Consider the following 16,593-nt stretch of genomic DNA (forward strand, 5'->3'; position numbering starts at 1 on the left):
GCACAGAACCAACGTCGGCAGCTTCAGGTTCAAGTGGCTGGTACTGTGCTCCCAAGGGCCTCACGCCCCGCTTGGCAGTCAGCCAACCAAGCCAGATGCACGGGCCACACAGGCTGCTCCGTACGGTTTGTGCCCACCCTGGAGGGAGAAACGCCCTACAGCCCCAGGCTCCCAGAGTGATGGAAGTGCGGCCCCTAATCTGCCCTGTCAACGACCCCCCTCCCGTTACAGGCCCCCTTCTGCACTGGACTTCCAAAGCTGTGTTGCTGCAGGTAATTAAAGGGTTTTAATTAAATTAGGATCCCATCTGGCTGGGATCAGTCAGGCCCTTAACAACCATTGTGTGTCACCAACATCAGATTGTGGATGGGGACTCAGATGTGTGGGGCTGAATTTGGGGACGGGAGGCCTTTCAGACAGGGCTAGAGGATCCTTCTCAGCTTCTTGGGAGCCCCCTGCAGTGCAGCAGCAACTTCTTCCACCTCGCAAATGGCGGCTGTGCGCCTCAGTGCTGGAGAGAGGGCAGAGAACCAGAGCTTTTCCAAGTTCCTTCCTGCCCGTGAGTCGATAAAACCTCTCTGAAGTGCGGCAAGATATGTGAGCATTTTCTCATTTCTACAGATGAGGAAGCTGAGGTCCACAGAAGTGAAGTGCTCAACCACATCCACTAAATCAAGCGGAGCTGGGGCTAGACTCAACTGCTAGAAATGGAGACCCAATAAATAGAAAATTGATAGAAGTAAGATAGAAATTCGATTTTTCTCTCACACAAAAGTCTGAAGGTAGGAGCCTAGGACTGGTATGATATTTCTATTCCACAAACTTTTCAGGGACCAGGACTTCTTCCAGCTCATTGCCACTTCTAGGGTATGGCTCTTATCCCTCGTGGTTTAAGATGGCAGGTAGAGCTCCAGCAATCACATACATATTCCAGGCAGCAGGACAGAGGATAGAACAAAGAAGACGGGGCAAGGGGTGTATATCAACTTCTTAAGATTTCTGGTAGTTGCCAGATAACTGGCTTACTGGCTAGATCTTAGTCACGTGGCCACATCTAGGCACAAGGGAGGCAAAGAAATGAAGTATTTTTTTCAGGCAGCCAAGTGCCCAACTAAAACTGGAGAATTCCATTACTACGGAGATAGGGGAAATGGATATTAGTGGTCTCTGCCACACCTATTATGGGAACCCAGGTCACCTACCTCCAGCCTGGGGCCTTTTTACCTCTCCACACCAGGAGCAAGGCTGAAGTTAACACAAACCCCCATCTCCAGAAGCAAAGAAGAGTAACGTTTGGCGAGCAACTCATTTAATTTTCCCAGCAATGCTCCAAGGTAGGTAGTAGATCCCTAGTGTTTCACATAAGGAAGCTGTGGAAGATTATGTCATTTGTCCAGGGCACCCGACTAATAAATTACAGACTCAGAATTGGGATCCAGATACATCTTTCTGCAACTCTCACGTTGTCGGTTCATTGGTTCAGCAGGTGCTAGCTTGCCCCTTGGGACCATCTAGCCAGGCGGCCCTGTGATGATGAACTGGGAGGCCTTGAACTAGGCACCTTAGCTTGGATGGTTTTCAGGTCAGCCTTTGAGCTTGGCAGGCCAACAGGAACCAGGGGCTCCTGTGGAACCAGAACCCAGCGCCCAGCTGCTGAGCGCCATGTCTCCCCTGGCGTTTGTGCCTTGGTGATGGCAGCAGCTGCCGCTCCGGGACTTTGGTATAATTGGCAGGTGCCGTCCCCAGCCGATCTTGCCTCCGCCTAGCGGGGCTGTTGGTACCTCTTCCCGCCCGTCACCCCAGCCCCTGGGTCTCCTGGCAGTACCAGAGGACTCAGAACCCTCGGAAGTAACGTTTCTCTCTCCTACTCCCAGCCATGACATGGGATCACTTCCTAGCGCAGAGCAACTGGTTCATTGTGTCTCCCACAACCCCCTACACATACCCACTCAATAATCCAGCACCCTGGTCACTCCACGACCTTCAGCTGCCTCCACCCCCATACACACCCTTCCCCCAGCTTCCCTACCCACCTACCACCTCGTGCATCTCTGAGCAGTGGGCCTCGCCACACAAGTCTGCCACATGCAAGGTCACCAGCACTCCTGCCAAGGATGGGAAAGTGGGTGACTCAGTTCCTGCTTGCTCATCCCCGGGAAGGGGGTAAGGAGGGAGGGAGGAGGGACCCAGGCACCCATTTGCTTTTGCCTTAAACTTCATCAAGAGGAAGGCTCAGCATTGCTGCCGGCTGACCTAACATGTATTCCCTCTTATTAGCTTCACAGATCGCTGGGAATATTCCCTCCATTAGAGATGGGGATGCTGAGGCCCAGGTGGGAATCCTTGCCCAGACGTGCGCAAGGCTGAGGGCAGAGACCACCTCTTAGGTGTTCCGATGCTTAGGAAAGAATAAGTTTCCCCACTGCAGCCAAACTGCAGTTCTTGTCCTCAGAGAGACGCCAGCCTGATGAGGGAGGCACAGATCCTAGCTTCAGAGGCTCTTCGACCTGACGTGGCAGGTACAGACCCTGGCCCCACGGGCTCCCCGGTCTGGTGGGGAGATACAGGTCATGTCCCCAAAGAGCCCCCAGTCTGGTAGGCTTGTCCCAGAGGCTCCACTCGAACAGAGAGGCCAAGGCCCCTGCCCTGGGGCAGCTCCCCAGCCAAGTTGAGCAGATGGGGGAACAGGGCCATGGGGGAACAGGGCCACGGGGCCAGCAGGCCAGCCACTGAAGGGCAGTGGGAGGGGGCGAGGGTTGGGGGTGAGGATAGGAACCTGGAGCTTCTCCCTGGGACAGGAGACAGGTTAGTTCCTGAGGAATCTGCTCTCCTGTGTTTTGAATGGCAACAGTGGGAGGTCCGAGCACTTGACGGGGACTCTGGGGGTCTGTCTGCCCAGGAGGTGCCGTGGACATTGCTCACCAAAGGGGAAGAGGTTGGCGCCTTCATAGCCAGATGCTTAGATGGACTCCTTCCCTCTGTGGGGACCAGGGGGGAACAGGAAGTACCTGGTGATGGCAAGGCTAGCAGGGCGCAAAGTCTATTCCAACAGAATTACGACTCGGGAGGAAATCTGTGAGCAAGGTCCTAACTGAGACCAGCTGCCCGGGTTACTGGGGAAGGCGGAAAAGGAGGGAGAGGCTGCAGAGTGCACGCGGGCGAAATGAAGTAACTGAAATGACCCCCCACCCCCGCCCCGTGCAGGCAGAACTGTGTGCCAGGCCGGCCAGCCCTCCAGCTGTCAGAGGTGTTCCCTGTCACCTTCCTGGATATCCGTCTGATGGGCCCACTGGGGTCCCAACACTCTGTCAGTATCTTGCTCTGTGGCCTTGGGCAAGTCCATTGTCCTCTCTGGTTCTCTTTTCATTTTTTTCTATAAGATGAGGAGCTTGCCCAGCCCAGAGGTTCTCAAATGTGAGTGGGCTTCTGAATCACCAAGAGGGTTGTTAAAACCCAGATTTCTGGGTTCTACCCCAGAGTTTCTAATTCAGTAGGTCTGGGGTGGGGCCTAAGAATTTGCCTTTCTAACGAGTAACGAGTGCTCATTAGAAGCACTGACCTGTCAGAGGAGCCGAGGGGTGGGCCCGAGGGCCCCCGGCCCTGCCGACCGTTCAGCCAGGTGAGACACAGGAGGGGCCCAGCGCAGCCACAGGACTGTGGGAGGTGCCCGGGGTCGGTCTCCAGTGTGTGTCCACAGGTGGGACAACGCACCGGAGCCCAGCAAGCCTAAGCCCCCCATGGCAGGGCCCGAGCCCCGTCCCTAGGGTGGGGAAGGAGAGGATGGCGTGACCGAGATGGGGAGTCTCAAACCTCTGCTCAGGAGAGACGCCCCCGCAAGCACGGTGCGGTGGCTGGGCGGGGAAGAGGCTGGGATAGGAGCGTGGGCTCCAGTCACTCACCCTTTCTGGGTCACTTCCTACGAAGGGGACGACAGCAAGGTGGCTTCTGAGACCCCACCCAGCTCTGTTCTGCGGTGTGAGGGCGATAGTCCGTGCTGAGTGCTGCCGGGCAGGGGAGACAGGCTGCGGGTCGCCAGAGCACCCTCCCCTCATGCTAGGACTCTCCTCACTGGCTACCTGGCCAAAAGGGACCCGGGGGGCCCACACGCCGCCCTCCCAAGAGAGAAGGTCTCGAATGGCCTCCAGAGAGGGCACTGTGACCTTGGTAGTGGGGGCCCAGCCTTCCCCCCATGGAGCTCGAATGGAGCTAGCCCAGCTAACTCCCAGATGAGGTGCCCCGGGCAGCCATCCATTCTGAGGCCCTCCTATGGGCTGGGGCAGGGGGGTGGCTGCTTTCAAGCCCTTTCTGTCCCTACCCCACCCTGACCTGTTCCTCCCCGAGCGTGTCATCAGACTGAACACCCAATACCCCTGATTCTCTGCAGGGACCCTTCCCAGGAGACTTCTGCAGGAGGAGACGCTGGAAATCACAACGAGGAGAAGCATCAGGGGTGTCTCCTCGTCCCAGGAAGCCAGAGCCAGAAAGGAACTCAGAGGACATCTGAGCGGCCCTCAAAGTGCGGTCCCTGGGCTGGGACCATCAGTGTCTACCTGGGCACTCATTACTCGTTAGAAAGGCAAATTCTTAGGCCCCACTCCAGACCTACTGAATTAGAAACTCTGGGGTAGAACCCAGAAATCTGGGTTTTAACAACCCTCTTGGTGATTCAGAAGCCCACTCACATTTGAGAACCTCTGGGCTGGGCAAGCTCCTCATTTTATAGAAAAAAATGAAAAGAGAACCAGAGAGGACAATGGACTTGCCCAAGGCCACCGAGCAAAATCCTGACAGTGTTGGGACCCCAGTGGGCCCATCAGGCGGATATCCAGGAAGGTGACAGGGAACACCTGATGTGGCCCATCCCACCTACCACCTCTTCCTCCCCAGCTACTTCGCAAATGCCACCCTCACCCCCTACCAGCCCCGGCACAACACCGGCCCAGCTTTCGTGGCTGGAAAGGGGGTGGAGAGGGAAGCCCTGGAGCATCAGCTCCAGCAGATGTTGGAGCCCTGCAGCTCTGGACTCCAGAAAGTGTCCTGTTGCCATCTGAGAAACTCTGGCCGGACCGCGGAGTGCCTGTGGCCCTCCCCCCAACTCCCATACCCCTTCCCCCCACTCCCATACCCCTCCCCAGTAACTCAGAGTCCAATGCCCAGGAAAGCTTTATTCCTTGATCTGAGAACGAGAGTCTGCACACAGAAGTCAACAAACGGATGATTTCACAAAACCTCCCCCCTCCCCACCCCCACAGACAGACACTACGGGACAGGTCCGGCCACTCACCACAGCGTGGCCTCACCCTGCCCCAAGCTGCCTATGGTCCCATGGGCCACAGGGGAGGCAGGCATCTCTGTCCTGGCAAGGCCTGGGCTGACGGGCAAGGCTGGCTATGCAAGGCTCCCTCGCTGGATACGGTCGTTCCCCGAGGAGCCAGCCTGGAGCGGGATGGAGGGTGAGCACGTGGCTCACGGGCGGGCTTCCACGCGTGGTCTTGGTGCTGGGAGAATGACGGTCGCCCCGTCTCAGCTTAAGGACGAGGGTCCCCTTCGGCACAAGGGTGGGGTGGGGAGCAATGGCAAGAGAAGGAATGTTGGAAAGGGGGTGGCCTGGCTGGGGGCAGATGGTCTCTTGGTCCAGACATCGAAGACTCCAAAGGTCACCACTTCAGCCTCAAGCTGCAGTCCAGGATGAGGGCTCGGGTCTGCCCGCTGGGCGGCGCTGGAGAGCTCCCGGTGCCGGCTCCCAGGGAGCCCCAGCTCCGCCATCCTTCAGGGCCCACGTGCTGTCCGCAGCGACGAGATAACCCTCTCCTTGTTGCGTTCTTTCTCAGGACGGCAGGGAGGGAGCCAAGGTTTTAGGCTCCCCTCAATGACTTTATTGGTCTGCTTGCTCCAGGGGCCTCCCGGACCCAGCATCTTTCTATTGCTCAGTGGGGAAGCCCTGGGAGGCCGCCAGAGAACCCACTCCTCGGCCAGCGCTCCTGCGTCCTGGTTGCTCCACAGCCTCCGGTTGGGGCCAGCACCCGCGACCCCTTCCCCGCCCCCTGAGGCTTGGCCCTGGCGCCGCTCGGCCTCTCCTCCTCTCCACCCCCGCGCTCCCCGCCTGAGGCCCCTTCCGCTCCCTGCCCAGTATCCAGACAGATGGCTTCCCGAGCGGGCAGGCCTGTCCTTCCAGTCCTGGCCTGGCCTCTGCGGCCTGCCCAGGGTCACCCGGAGGGGTAGTAGGGGGTATCGCTGTGGTAGTTGTAATCCGGGCACACCTTCTGGACCAGCCTATAGTCCGTGCTGTAGAAGGCGATGTAGACGCAGACGACTTTGAAGGGCTGGGAGCAACTCCAGGTGGCTGAGCTCTGAGCGTGGTCTCGGGAGCAGGTCTTGGCCGGGTCGTGGGTGCAGAGTGAGACCCGGCGGCCCCGTTCCACCTTCTCCCACTCCATCCGGCAGTTGAAGATTTTGGAGGCCTTGGCTTCAATGAAGATCTGCTGCTCCTGGTGGAACTCTACAGCTTTACTGGGGGGCACGAGGCTGATGGAGATGTTGCCCTGGCCCGTGGCATTGTGTCGGAAGTGGACGCTGAAGGTCCCATTGCCGTGGTCCACGATCTTCCCCGTGACGAGCAGGTTCAGGGCTACCGTCTTGATGTTGGAGTAGAAGTCACCCCAGCCGAAGATGTTCTTCACTCTGGCCGACGGTGGGGGGCTGTGGTTCGGGCGACTGGGGGGCTGCCCGAGGACCCCCCACGCCTCCCCAGGTGGAGCCAGCAGCCCTAGGAGAGTGGAGTTGGCCATGGGGCGGGACTTAGGTGACATGTGGCCCCGCTTTCGAGGCATCCGGGGCCGGGGCTGGCTCTCAGGGTCATCATGCTCAGGGTCCTCTGAGCCAGGGGGACCATCATCCTGGCCACAGATGACCTGTGGAGGGAGTTGGGAGGAGAATGAGCACCTGGGTCCCCAGAAGACCCGGGAATTCTGGTTCACTGCTCCCCACGACCGGCCTTATCTCTGTGCTCTCCCTTCCACTCTGACTTCAGGCTGAGGGGCCCCTGCACATTGCCCACCTACTCTGGGGGTTGGGTGTGCACTCTGGCCTGTGTCGTGGTTCCCTCTCATGTTCTGACACTCAGGTCACCCCTAGCTCCTCTCCCCACTGTCCTGCCTCTGGTCACTATTCAAAGTCTTGGAAGGATGGTGGAGAATTCTCTCCAGTAGACCATGGCAGCAGAGGTACATGGCCCCAACTCCTAGGGAGCCCCGAGTCTGATGGGGGAGGCCCAGCTCCCGATGCTGGGAGAGCCCTCATCTGATGGAAGAAGCTGTGCTGACAGAGCCCCCCACTCTGTGAGATTCCCAGGCCGACGGGGGAGGTACAGTCTCTGCCCTCAAAGAGCCCCAAGTCAGATAGGAGAGCTCCATCTCTATGCTGAGAGAGCCCCTAGTTTGACAGGGGAGGTACAGCCCTTGCCTTTTGGGACTTTCTAGTCTGTTGGATGAGACACCATCCCTATCCTGGGATAGTTTCTACCCTCAGAGGCAAAGAGAACCAACAGATGATGGAAAAGAAAACAGAACCCAGTGAAATTCTCTCTCAAGTACAAACGCAGTTTAGGTTTTGGCAGGAGGATTTGAGGGAGACCTGGGGTGAGTTCCATACCCAGGGGGGCCAAACTCTCCTCCGGGGACCACTGGTAATAACATGCCAGGACATTACTTATACTAGGAGGTAGGAGTTCTTATTATTCCCACTTCACAGATGGGGACACCAGACTCACAGGTTACATCACTACAAGGCTAAGTCACAGAGTCAGCCCTCCCAAGCCACTGCACTCCCGGGCTCACAAACCAGATGGGTCCTTCTATTGGGATTTTATCCAAGCCCCATCCCCACACGGGATCTCCTGTAAACTCTGCAGAGGCCTGGCTGGCCTCTGCTGCATCAGCTCTATTGACAGGCAACATCTGGGGAGGCTTCCTGAAGGAGCTGTGGGGAAGGCCAGCAGGACAGCCTGACAAGCTCAAACACAGGACAGCTCAGGAGGGCATCAGGGAGTGAACCAGGTTTCCTGAGGACAGCTGCCTGGTGTGGGTTTGCTCCGCTTTTCAAGAGAGTACTCACCCTACGTGTCTCGTTATGAGCACCGGGGCACCAGCTCACAGCTGGGCAGCATCTGGATTTGCTGGCGACCCTGGGATGAGGATGTGGGATGCCTGAGGTCTGGAGGGCTCCAAAGGGGTTTGTGGTCTCTTTTCTGGCCCTGGCCATGCCTGGGGTCGTGTGCGGTGGCCCTGCCTGCCAGGACCCAAGGGTCGGGCAGAGGGACAGCAGGAGGGGAGGTTCTGGGGGCTGGGCTCCAGGCAGCAGACCTGTGCGTCCTCGGCCGCAGGGGGTCACAGCTGAATGGCTGGAGGATAGGGAGAAGGGCCCCGGGTGGGGATGTGACAAGGGAGGGCTTCTTCCACACCGTGGCAAAGGTGATTACTGTTTTGAGGAGAAGGGCAGACCCAGATGTGGGGCTGAGGCTTCTCCAAGACGGGATTGGTGGGTGGCGGTTGGCCACCCGACCCAACTGGTGGGTCGGAGGGGAGCTGAGCCCTGGGCTGGGGGCTGGGGGCTGGGGTTGGTTCCCCGCGTCCTGGGCCGCCGGGAAGGAGCGAGCGAGCGCTCGGGGAGCGGGCTCCGGGCGCTCCGCTCAGCTGCCGCGAGAGCCCGGGGCGGGAGCCGCCTGCCCAGGTCCTGTGGGGCTCGGGCTGCGCGCAGCCGGGAGAGGAGAGGAAAACAACAGGCGGGGAGGGAGGGAGCGGGAGGGAAGGCGGCAGCGAGGGACGCGGGGGCCGCCCCGCGCCTGTACTGGCTCGTACGCTGGGGGACCCAGAGCGCGGGGCCCGCCGGGGCCCCTAGGTCAGGGAAGAGCCCACAGCCCTGATGACCCTGGCAGGTCATCAGCTCCACAGCCATCCCCCCCCGCCACCCTTCCGCACGGCCCGGGGCCCGGGAAGGGGTCGAGTAACCCTTGGCGACGGCTGCGGGCATTTTCCCTCGTGCCCGTCGCACCTCCCGCCACCGGAGGCCGAGTGGGTGGGCCAGCCCAGCACCCTCTCCCCGCCCCTATTAACCCTTACTGTCCAGTCTCTGGCCTCGGCCCCGCCCTCTCCCCCAGCCTCCAGGCTTCCGCTCCATCCCCGGGATGCTGAGGGGAAGGGAGAAAGTTTTCGGGCTTGGAAGCTTCCCGCGCTCTCCCCCAGTCCTCCCGGCCCCCGCCCCTCCGCGCCGCTCCCCGCGGACCACTCACCAGATAGAGGCTGCCCTGCACTAGGAACACGAAGCAGCAGCGAGTCAGTTGCATCTTCCTCCTTTGCTCTCGTGCCCCTTTCTCTCGTCTCTCCCCCTCAGGGTACCAGGCCCTTCCTCACCCCTGCTCCTTCAGGCGCGCCGTCCCATGCTCCAGTCCCAGGCCACTCGCGGCCCTCCGCTCTGCCAGCCGCCCAGGACCGACCCCGCCCCCTTCGGTCCAGCTGTGCAGCCGCCCTCCCCCTCCCCTGGTCCAGCTGCGCGCGGCACGGACCCCTCTCGAGGTTCCAGATGGGCGCCCCGAGCGCCTCGAAGGGCCCCAGCTGCGCGGTGGCTCCGCCGCTCCAGATATGCCCCCTCGGTTCCAGCGGCGCCGCTCTCGCCCAGATGTGTTGGGGACCCGCGCGCGCGCTCGTCCCTGTGCTAATTCCCCAGACCAGACGGCCCCTCCCGCCCCGTCGCGGCGCGCCCCCTGGCGGACGCCCCTGGCCGCGCCGAGACCCGCCGCCGCTACCCGCGCAGCGCCCCGCCAGACTGGAGCGCTTCTGGCGCCCAGGCGGCTCCCGCTTCCTCGTCCCTCCCACCGGCGGCGGCGGCGGCGGCGGCGGCGGCGGCGGCAGGTACTGTGAGCCCAGTCGGTACCTCCAGAGTTAACTCCTCCCCTGCCGGCCCGCAACCCAGGGACCTAGGACGCAAGGGGCAGGATGTGGGGGCGGAGTAACTGGGCGAGGAAGGGAGAGGGTGGTGGCCTCGGGAATAGGGACACTACTTTTTCCACCCCTCTGGCAGGGCGCCTGTTCCCGGTCGCGAGCTTTGGGGATCTTTGCCCTGCCCTGAATCCCAAGAGACCTGGAATTTGGAAAGGTCATTTTTCCCAAACTCATTACGAGAGCCAGAAAAGAACGTCTTCCTTACTGTAGCCTATCCCCACAGCCCGAAGTCCACTCCTCTCCGCAAGAGTTGCATTTGTGCTGAGGGAAGTTCTTCTAGGTGTCTAGCCTGTACTCCTTTTGTTCAGGAGTCAGTTCCTTTCCTCTTCTACTTTACTCAGAGGGGCAGGGATAACCCCCCTGCCTCCCCCGAATACCTCTCAGTCCAGTCGCTGTGACGGGAAACTTTTGGCTAGAGCCCTGGGCTGAAAAGGCCACTAGGGTCCAGACTGGATTCTGGGGCTGGGGTCAGGGGTAAGCCTCCCTAGAAGCTGGGGAGCCAGGTGGGCAAGGCCTCCCTGGAGGCTGTGCCTCCATTCTTCACTACTGCCCTCCCTGTGATCCAGGGAGCCACAGGCTGGGACGTGGGGCTCCTATGCCAGCAGGATCTCTATCTCTGGTCTCTGCAAACCTCCCAGGCGAGGAGGAAGAAAATGACCCTCATCTGAGATTCCCAAAGGTGGGGCCCATCCCCCATCACCCCACATCTCTGTGTTTTCTTCCTGGAATTGCAGGGCCCCTTTAGTCCTTAGAAAAATCAAAGGTCAGATTCTAGCACCCAGCATCCCTCAGAGGCTGTGAGGGTGAGGAGGTACCCCAGCATTTGGAGCAGCCCCAGCCTGGGCTGGGCCCATGGGGCAGGATGGGTGGGCACTCTGCTCTGGCCCTCGAGGCCCAGCTTGGTCTCTGGCTGCAGCCCCCAGCACACACCCAGCCTCCTCCCCCACCATCTGCCAGGCGGGTGCGCGGGGAATGCAGATGAATCTTAATATCAGCCTGGGCCAAGTGCGATGAGGGAGACAGATTCTGCAGAACACAGACAGCATCGCAGAGCCCCCTGCTTTCCCCAGGCACCCTGGGCAGTATGGGATGCAGCAGTGGTGGCGGTGGGGGTGTGTGCATGTCTAGTCAGAGACCCCCCCTTCCCCACCCAAAGCCTGGGGAGGGAGGAACAGATAAATCCTTGTCTGGCCTCTGAGCCTCTGGTCCGGCTGGGAGGAAGAAGCTGTCGGCCTGAGCATGGGCAGCTGGTTCCGGCCCTCAGCTAGGCAGATGTGTAGCTGGGCCCACTCCTTGTCCATCTCCAGGAGGTCCTATCCCCAGGAGAGCAGTGTGACCCAGCAGAAAGAGCACAGGGTTTCAGGCCAGACAGCCCTCCAAGCCTGGCTGTGTGACCTTGGGCAAGTTGCTTTGGTTCTCTGATGCCAGTTTCTTGATCTGTTGTTGCAAGAACTAAATGAGACCGAATGTGCAAACAAAGCACAGCCACAATGGCTGGCAGGCCGTCATGGCGTTCAATAAAGGGAAGCTCTTGCTTTTCTACTACCCACACATTTGCTCTGGCTGCGCCTCCTGCCAGGCTTGCCCTCACTGCCCTATTGGCTCTTCCTGGCTGTTGCTTCCTTCAAGTTTCCCCTCTGCATTCATCCATCAAGCACTGGCCAAGCCTCTCCTCAGTGCCAGGCACCAGGCCAGGGGTTGGGATACAGAGACGAATGGGACACCGTCCCTGCCCTCAAGGATCTCACGGCGTCGTGTGGAACCGAGACATGAAAATCAATGATTATAACTCAGTGTGGTGAACAGAATAACAGATCCCTCTGCCAGGCAGTATGGATACACTAAGGACCACGCGGGGTGGGGTGGGGGGTGGCAGGGGCGGTGGGGGGATCGGAGAGGGATGGCTTCCCGGAGGAGGTGATGCCGAAGGACTGAATGAATGATCAAAGGTCTGGAGGCTAGAACAGGAGACAGTTTGCTGTTACTGGAGCTCAGAGGGGAGGGGAGGAAGCTGGAGCAGCAAGCTGGGACCAGCTGATGGAAGGTCCTTCCTGCGGGTCAAGGGGGTTAGGACCTTGAAAGTCGTTTGAAGGGTTTTAAGGGGGCTGGTGATTACAGTCAGATTTGCATTTTAGAAAGCTTTTGGAAAATTCACTGGAAAGAGGAAAGACTTGAGGAAAGGAACCAGTTAGGGGATAAATGCAATGGCCTGGGGTGAGAGAGAGGGGTAGACTGAAAACATCTTTAGGAGGCAAATCAGGATTGCGTTGTTGCTGAAATGAGGAACGAAGGGAGACAGAGAGTCAAGGATGATACCCAAGTTTCTGGCTCGGGCAATAGGCAGGATGCTCGCTGAGGTGGGCAGTACATGCGAGAGGATGTGTTGGGGGTGGAAGGTGGCTTCTGGGGAAGTGGGGAGGTCAGTATCAGTCATGTCACGTCTGGGTGCTGTTGGCCAAACAAGGGCAGAAGAAAGTCTAGCCGGGGGTACCGGAGGTGTGGATGTGAAAGAGGAACAAGGGTCTTGGATGGAGGACCCCTGGGCACCCTGGCATTTAAGGGGTGGGCCGAGGAAGAGCAGCCCCCAGAGGATCCCAGGCAGGAGCCGGCAGCCAGGGGCAAGGAGGGCGTGTGGGCTGATCCTGGAAGCAGCAGAAGCACCGGGGCTCTCACGCTTGAGAGCGCCAAGCAGAGGCTATTGTACACATGCAGATGCCAGGGTCCCACCCCAGGGTCAGCAGATGGGAGCTCAGAACCAGGCATTTTTGCCCCTTTCCCAGGGAATGCCACGGAGGTGGTCTCTGGACTTCACTTTGATAAACTGGTGTATGGGGAGTGTCAGGGTAGAGGGAACAAGCAGCAGCTCCAAGAAGCGAGCAGCCTGGCAAGGGAGAGACGGAAAAGTGACCACAGGGTTTGGCCGAGATTCCTCCGGCACCTGTACCCGACCTTGGTGCTTCCACCTGCTCCCAGGGTGGGGAGACAGGTGGCAGATTCAGTGACCTCTGTGTGCAGCTGTGCTGGAGGCAACCCCAGGTGTGTCTGCCATTCAGGCTCACCTCTCCTCTTATCCCCAACGCCCTCCCCACCACACCTCGCATACAGCAGATGCCCAACGAAAGGGGAAGGACTCAACCTGCTAGTCCCGCCCCGCGGCCCCCAACCTCCTTGGCACCCACTTGCACCCTGGATGTGGGTTGGCTGGGCGTTTGCTTAGCACCTCTGATGCTTTCGCCTGCCTCAGTCTCACCTCTGGAAGAATCCTGTCTATATGCCTCCCCTCCTCCCTACCACCCCAGTGCTGCAGGAGAGAAAACAACAGAGGGGTGCCCGATAAGCGCGTATTGAATAAATAGGAAATGGGGCTCCTGATGGTTTGAAAGGCAGAGAATGGATGCCCTTGAGCCGCCTGGAGCAGAGAGGTGCGGGGGAGAGGGGGGAGTAGGTCATTATTGCTAACAATCTCTCATGTTTACCTGGAAAATTGCAATTTTTAAGTGTTATGATAGAATGCTACATAGAGGGAACCAGGGGAGCCCAGAGGGAAACCCTAATTCTAATGAGGGGGCCAAGGACGAATCCCAGAGAAATTGGTCTTGTGATATGTGGATCAGCTCAGGTGGGAGGGGAAGGAAAGAACCTTCCAGGCAGATGAAGCAACTCATGCAAAGGCCAGAGGTGAAAGAAAGGCTGGGAATGGGGTTCTGGTGAGGACAAGATGAAAGACTCATTTGTTCCACAAGTAGTTATCGGGTGTCTACTTGTATGTCGGGTCCTGGGCTGGGTGTGAGGGTACAGCTGTGACTGAGAGATGGCAGTCCTTATTCGCGTGGTGAATGTGGGCTCTGAGAGAGACAGAGATTAAATAGCTACGCATACAAAAACACAAGCTCTGAGATGCTGGAAGGTGGTATGAAGGAAGAAGATCAGCAAGTTCTGAGTAAGAGAGAAACCAAGTAGGGGTCCCACTTTACCTGGACGTGGTCAAGGAAAGCTCTGTGAGATGTGACGTTTCAGCTGGGATCAGAAGGGGGAGGAGGCGTCGCCAGCCATTGAGCTGGGGAGGGGGCTTCCAGGCAGAGGGAACAGCGCATGCTAAGACTCAGAGACTAGGAAGAGTTTGGTGCTTTGGAGGAGCTGAGGGCAGTAAGGATTGTGAAGGAGTGGGGAGTGAGCCAGAGAGCCAGAGAGATGGGCGGGGGCTGGATGGCTCAGGGCTTTATGGGTCTAGTGAAAGGTCTGGGGCTTCATCCTGTGATTAAGGTGTTTGTTTTGTATTACAAGTTTTTAATTTACAAGTTTTAAACAAGGGGCAGACTTGCACTTTAGAACGATCACTAGAAAGATCACTCTGATGGCAGAGGATTTAAGAGAGTGGGTGACACTGGAAGCTGGGAGGTGATGATGTCCTGGGTTAGGGCAGAGCCCCTTGGGATGGGAAGGAGGGGGTGGCCTTGAAAGACATTTAAGGAGTGGAATGGCGAGGAGTTAGGCTCTAGGACTGGGGGTGAGGGGTCAAAGATGCCCCAGCTTTCTGACCCGGGGGACACAGGACGGAGGGCAGGTTTGTGGGAGCATGCAGAGCCCCACCCTGGACAGGTGGCGTTTGGTGCTTCAGGTGCTCGGGTGCAGCGAAGAGCGGGGTGCAGAGTGGAGCTCCCACTGAAGGGACCAGACTGGGAGGCGTGTGAGCCTCAAGAGTTATCAGAGGTGAGAGTGGGAGGAACTCGCAAAGGCCAGAGCACAGCAAGGGTGCAGAGTGGGGCTGCCAGGGCCAGTCATGTAGGGGAGAATGATGGAGGAGGGGGGGATGGGGCAGGGGCGGGACAGGGGAGCCAGGAAGCAGGTGGGAACCCCCTGGCCTCAGAAGCCTGAGGGAAGCTACTCACATGCCACACTGTACCTGCCTCCTGCCTCCGGCTTTGTGGGGTCATTTTGTCTATGCCCCTGCCTCTCACAGGTCTCTCCAGCCAGGAGGGCCCTCCCTCTGGCTGTAAAGGCTCCCACGTGTGCTCTTGTTGAGAGGAAAGGATAAGGACGTGGGGTCCAGCCCTCCTGGATTCGGGTCTGGCTCTGAGATCGGCTGTGTGGGTGATCTTGGGAGAACCTCTTGTCTTCCTTGGGCCTCAGCTGCCCTGTCTGTAAAGGGGGATCACACTGCCCCTCTCCTGGGGTGAGGACTTGGTGAGGGTGAGAACACCTGACTCTCTACTGGGCACATGTACGCCTTGGTCCTTTATCTGCATCGAGCTGGTGGAAAGTGCTTTGTAAACAGTGAAGCCCTTGAACAAAAGGAGTCTGGCCGTGCCCCTTCCAGCTACTTGTCAGTATCTTCGGAGGTGGGAAGCGAGGGGGAGAAACAGGGCCTGAATTGCACCGCTAGACTGCAGGGCACCTGGCAGGGGCCCCGCACCTGGCACCAGGTCATCTGTTCTCCACCTGTCGGCTGGACACAGGTCGCCGTGGTCAAAGCCAACTCCCGGAGGGATGAGAGGGAGACCGCGCTGGCGTGTCGTGTCGGACGTGAGTGGGGTCAGCGCGCCGCCTGGTGGGCACTTGGGCGCTTTGCACCGCGAGGAAGGCGAGGCCTCACCTGCCCGCCGCGCTGCCCCCTCTCGCTCGCCAGTGCCCGGCGCCCAGGCGTTTGATGACAACGCCTTAAGACAACGAAGGGCCTGTGCCGCTCAGAGACGTCGTTGGGCGATCGAGCTCTGGAGCCAGATCCCCTGGGTCCCAATCCTGCATTTGCCACTGTGTCTTGGGCAAATGACTACACCTCACTGTGCCCGGTTTCTTCATAGGGATAATAACAGTATCCACGTATAAACTTGTTGGGAACAGCGTCTGGCATACAGTTAGCGCTCAATAAATGCCGCCTATTCTTTTTTTTTTTTTTTTTTTTTTCTTTTTGCAGTATGCGGGCCTCTACACTGTTGTGGCCTCCCCCGTTGCGGAGCACAGGCTCCGGACGCGCAGGCCCAGCGGCCATGGCTCACGGGCCCAGCCGCTCCGCGGCATATGGGATCCTCCCGGACCGGGGCACGAACCCGTATCCCCTGCATCGGCAGGCGGACTCTCAACCACTGCGCCACCAGGGAGGCCCCCGCCTATTCTTATATACGCATTCAGTGATTCATTCCACCGCAGACAGGCTTTGACGTCGCTGTCGGGCCAGGAGCTTGCAGGGAAGCAGCTCTGGAGCGGAAATAGCCTCGACTGAGACGGGGAGGGGGTCGTGCCCCCTGGGGCACGGGAAGGGAGCCTCGAGTTCTGTTTTTGTGAAAGGGTCAGTACAACATCTGTAGTGAGAAATTCCCGCTTCCTTTTCACGGAAGAGACTCAGGGTGGGCGTAGAGGCCACGCTCACCTGCACCCCGGCCCTCGGGTTCGCCTCCACTCCGGCCCGAATTCAGGGGCGCGCGCCCCTCTGGACCCCCGACGGACACTGGGTCCACAGCGCCCCCTGGCAGCCTCCTCTGGAGGTCGAGGCGTCCACCCCGCAGGGTCCCTTCCCCTCCCCCCCATAGGGCTGGAGGGGCGCATCACCCCCTCGCCCTCCGACGGTCGCCTGGGCGTCCAGACGGCCTGCCTGCGCCTT

The 16,593-nt window shown here is 59.3% G+C and overlaps 1 protein-coding gene across 4 annotated transcripts; it reads right to left on the reverse strand.

Annotated features, from left to right (window-relative positions):
- Positions 1–5,157: 5,157 nt before the first annotated feature.
- Positions 5,158–9,720, reverse strand: NXPH3 (neurexophilin 3). 4 transcript variants are annotated; one of them, XM_060081195.1, is made up of 3 exons: positions 9,287–9,720; positions 8,113–8,261; positions 5,158–6,911 (listed from the first exon to the last, which is right to left on the reverse strand). In XM_060081195.1, exons 2-3 carry the CDS (start codon positions 8,257–8,259, stop codon positions 6,207–6,209), a joined length of 852 nt encoding a protein of 283 aa, XP_059937178.1. In that variant the 5' UTR covers positions 8,260–8,261; positions 9,287–9,720; the 3' UTR covers positions 5,158–6,206. The 4 variants fall into 4 exon arrangements, with proteins under 4 accessions (XP_059937178.1, XP_059937176.1, XP_059937177.1 ...); XM_060081193.1 differs by having other exon boundaries at positions 8,113–8,286; XM_060081194.1 differs by having other exon boundaries at positions 8,113–8,398.
- Between the last annotated feature and the right edge of the window lie 6,873 nt (positions 9,721–16,593).

The sequence above is a fragment of the Mesoplodon densirostris genome, chromosome 18 (genome assembly GCF_025265405.1).
Source record: "Mesoplodon densirostris isolate mMesDen1 chromosome 18, mMesDen1 primary haplotype, whole genome shotgun sequence".
Lineage (NCBI taxonomy): Eukaryota > Metazoa > Chordata > Mammalia > Artiodactyla > Ziphiidae > Mesoplodon > Mesoplodon densirostris.

Coding starts and splice junctions, on each gene's coding strand:
- NXPH3 (XM_060081193.1), bottom strand. CDS start 9,340: ATGCAACTGACTCGCTGCTGCTTCGTGTTCCTAGTGCAGGGCAGCCTC. Junction 8,287..9,286: donor TGCAGGGCAGCCTCTATCTG/GTGAGTGGTCCG, acceptor GGGTCCTGGCAG/GCAGGGCCACCGCACACGAC. Junction 6,912..8,112: donor CTCATAACGAGACACGTAGG/GTGAGTACTCTC, acceptor CTCCCTCCACAG/GTCATCTGTGGCCAGGATGA.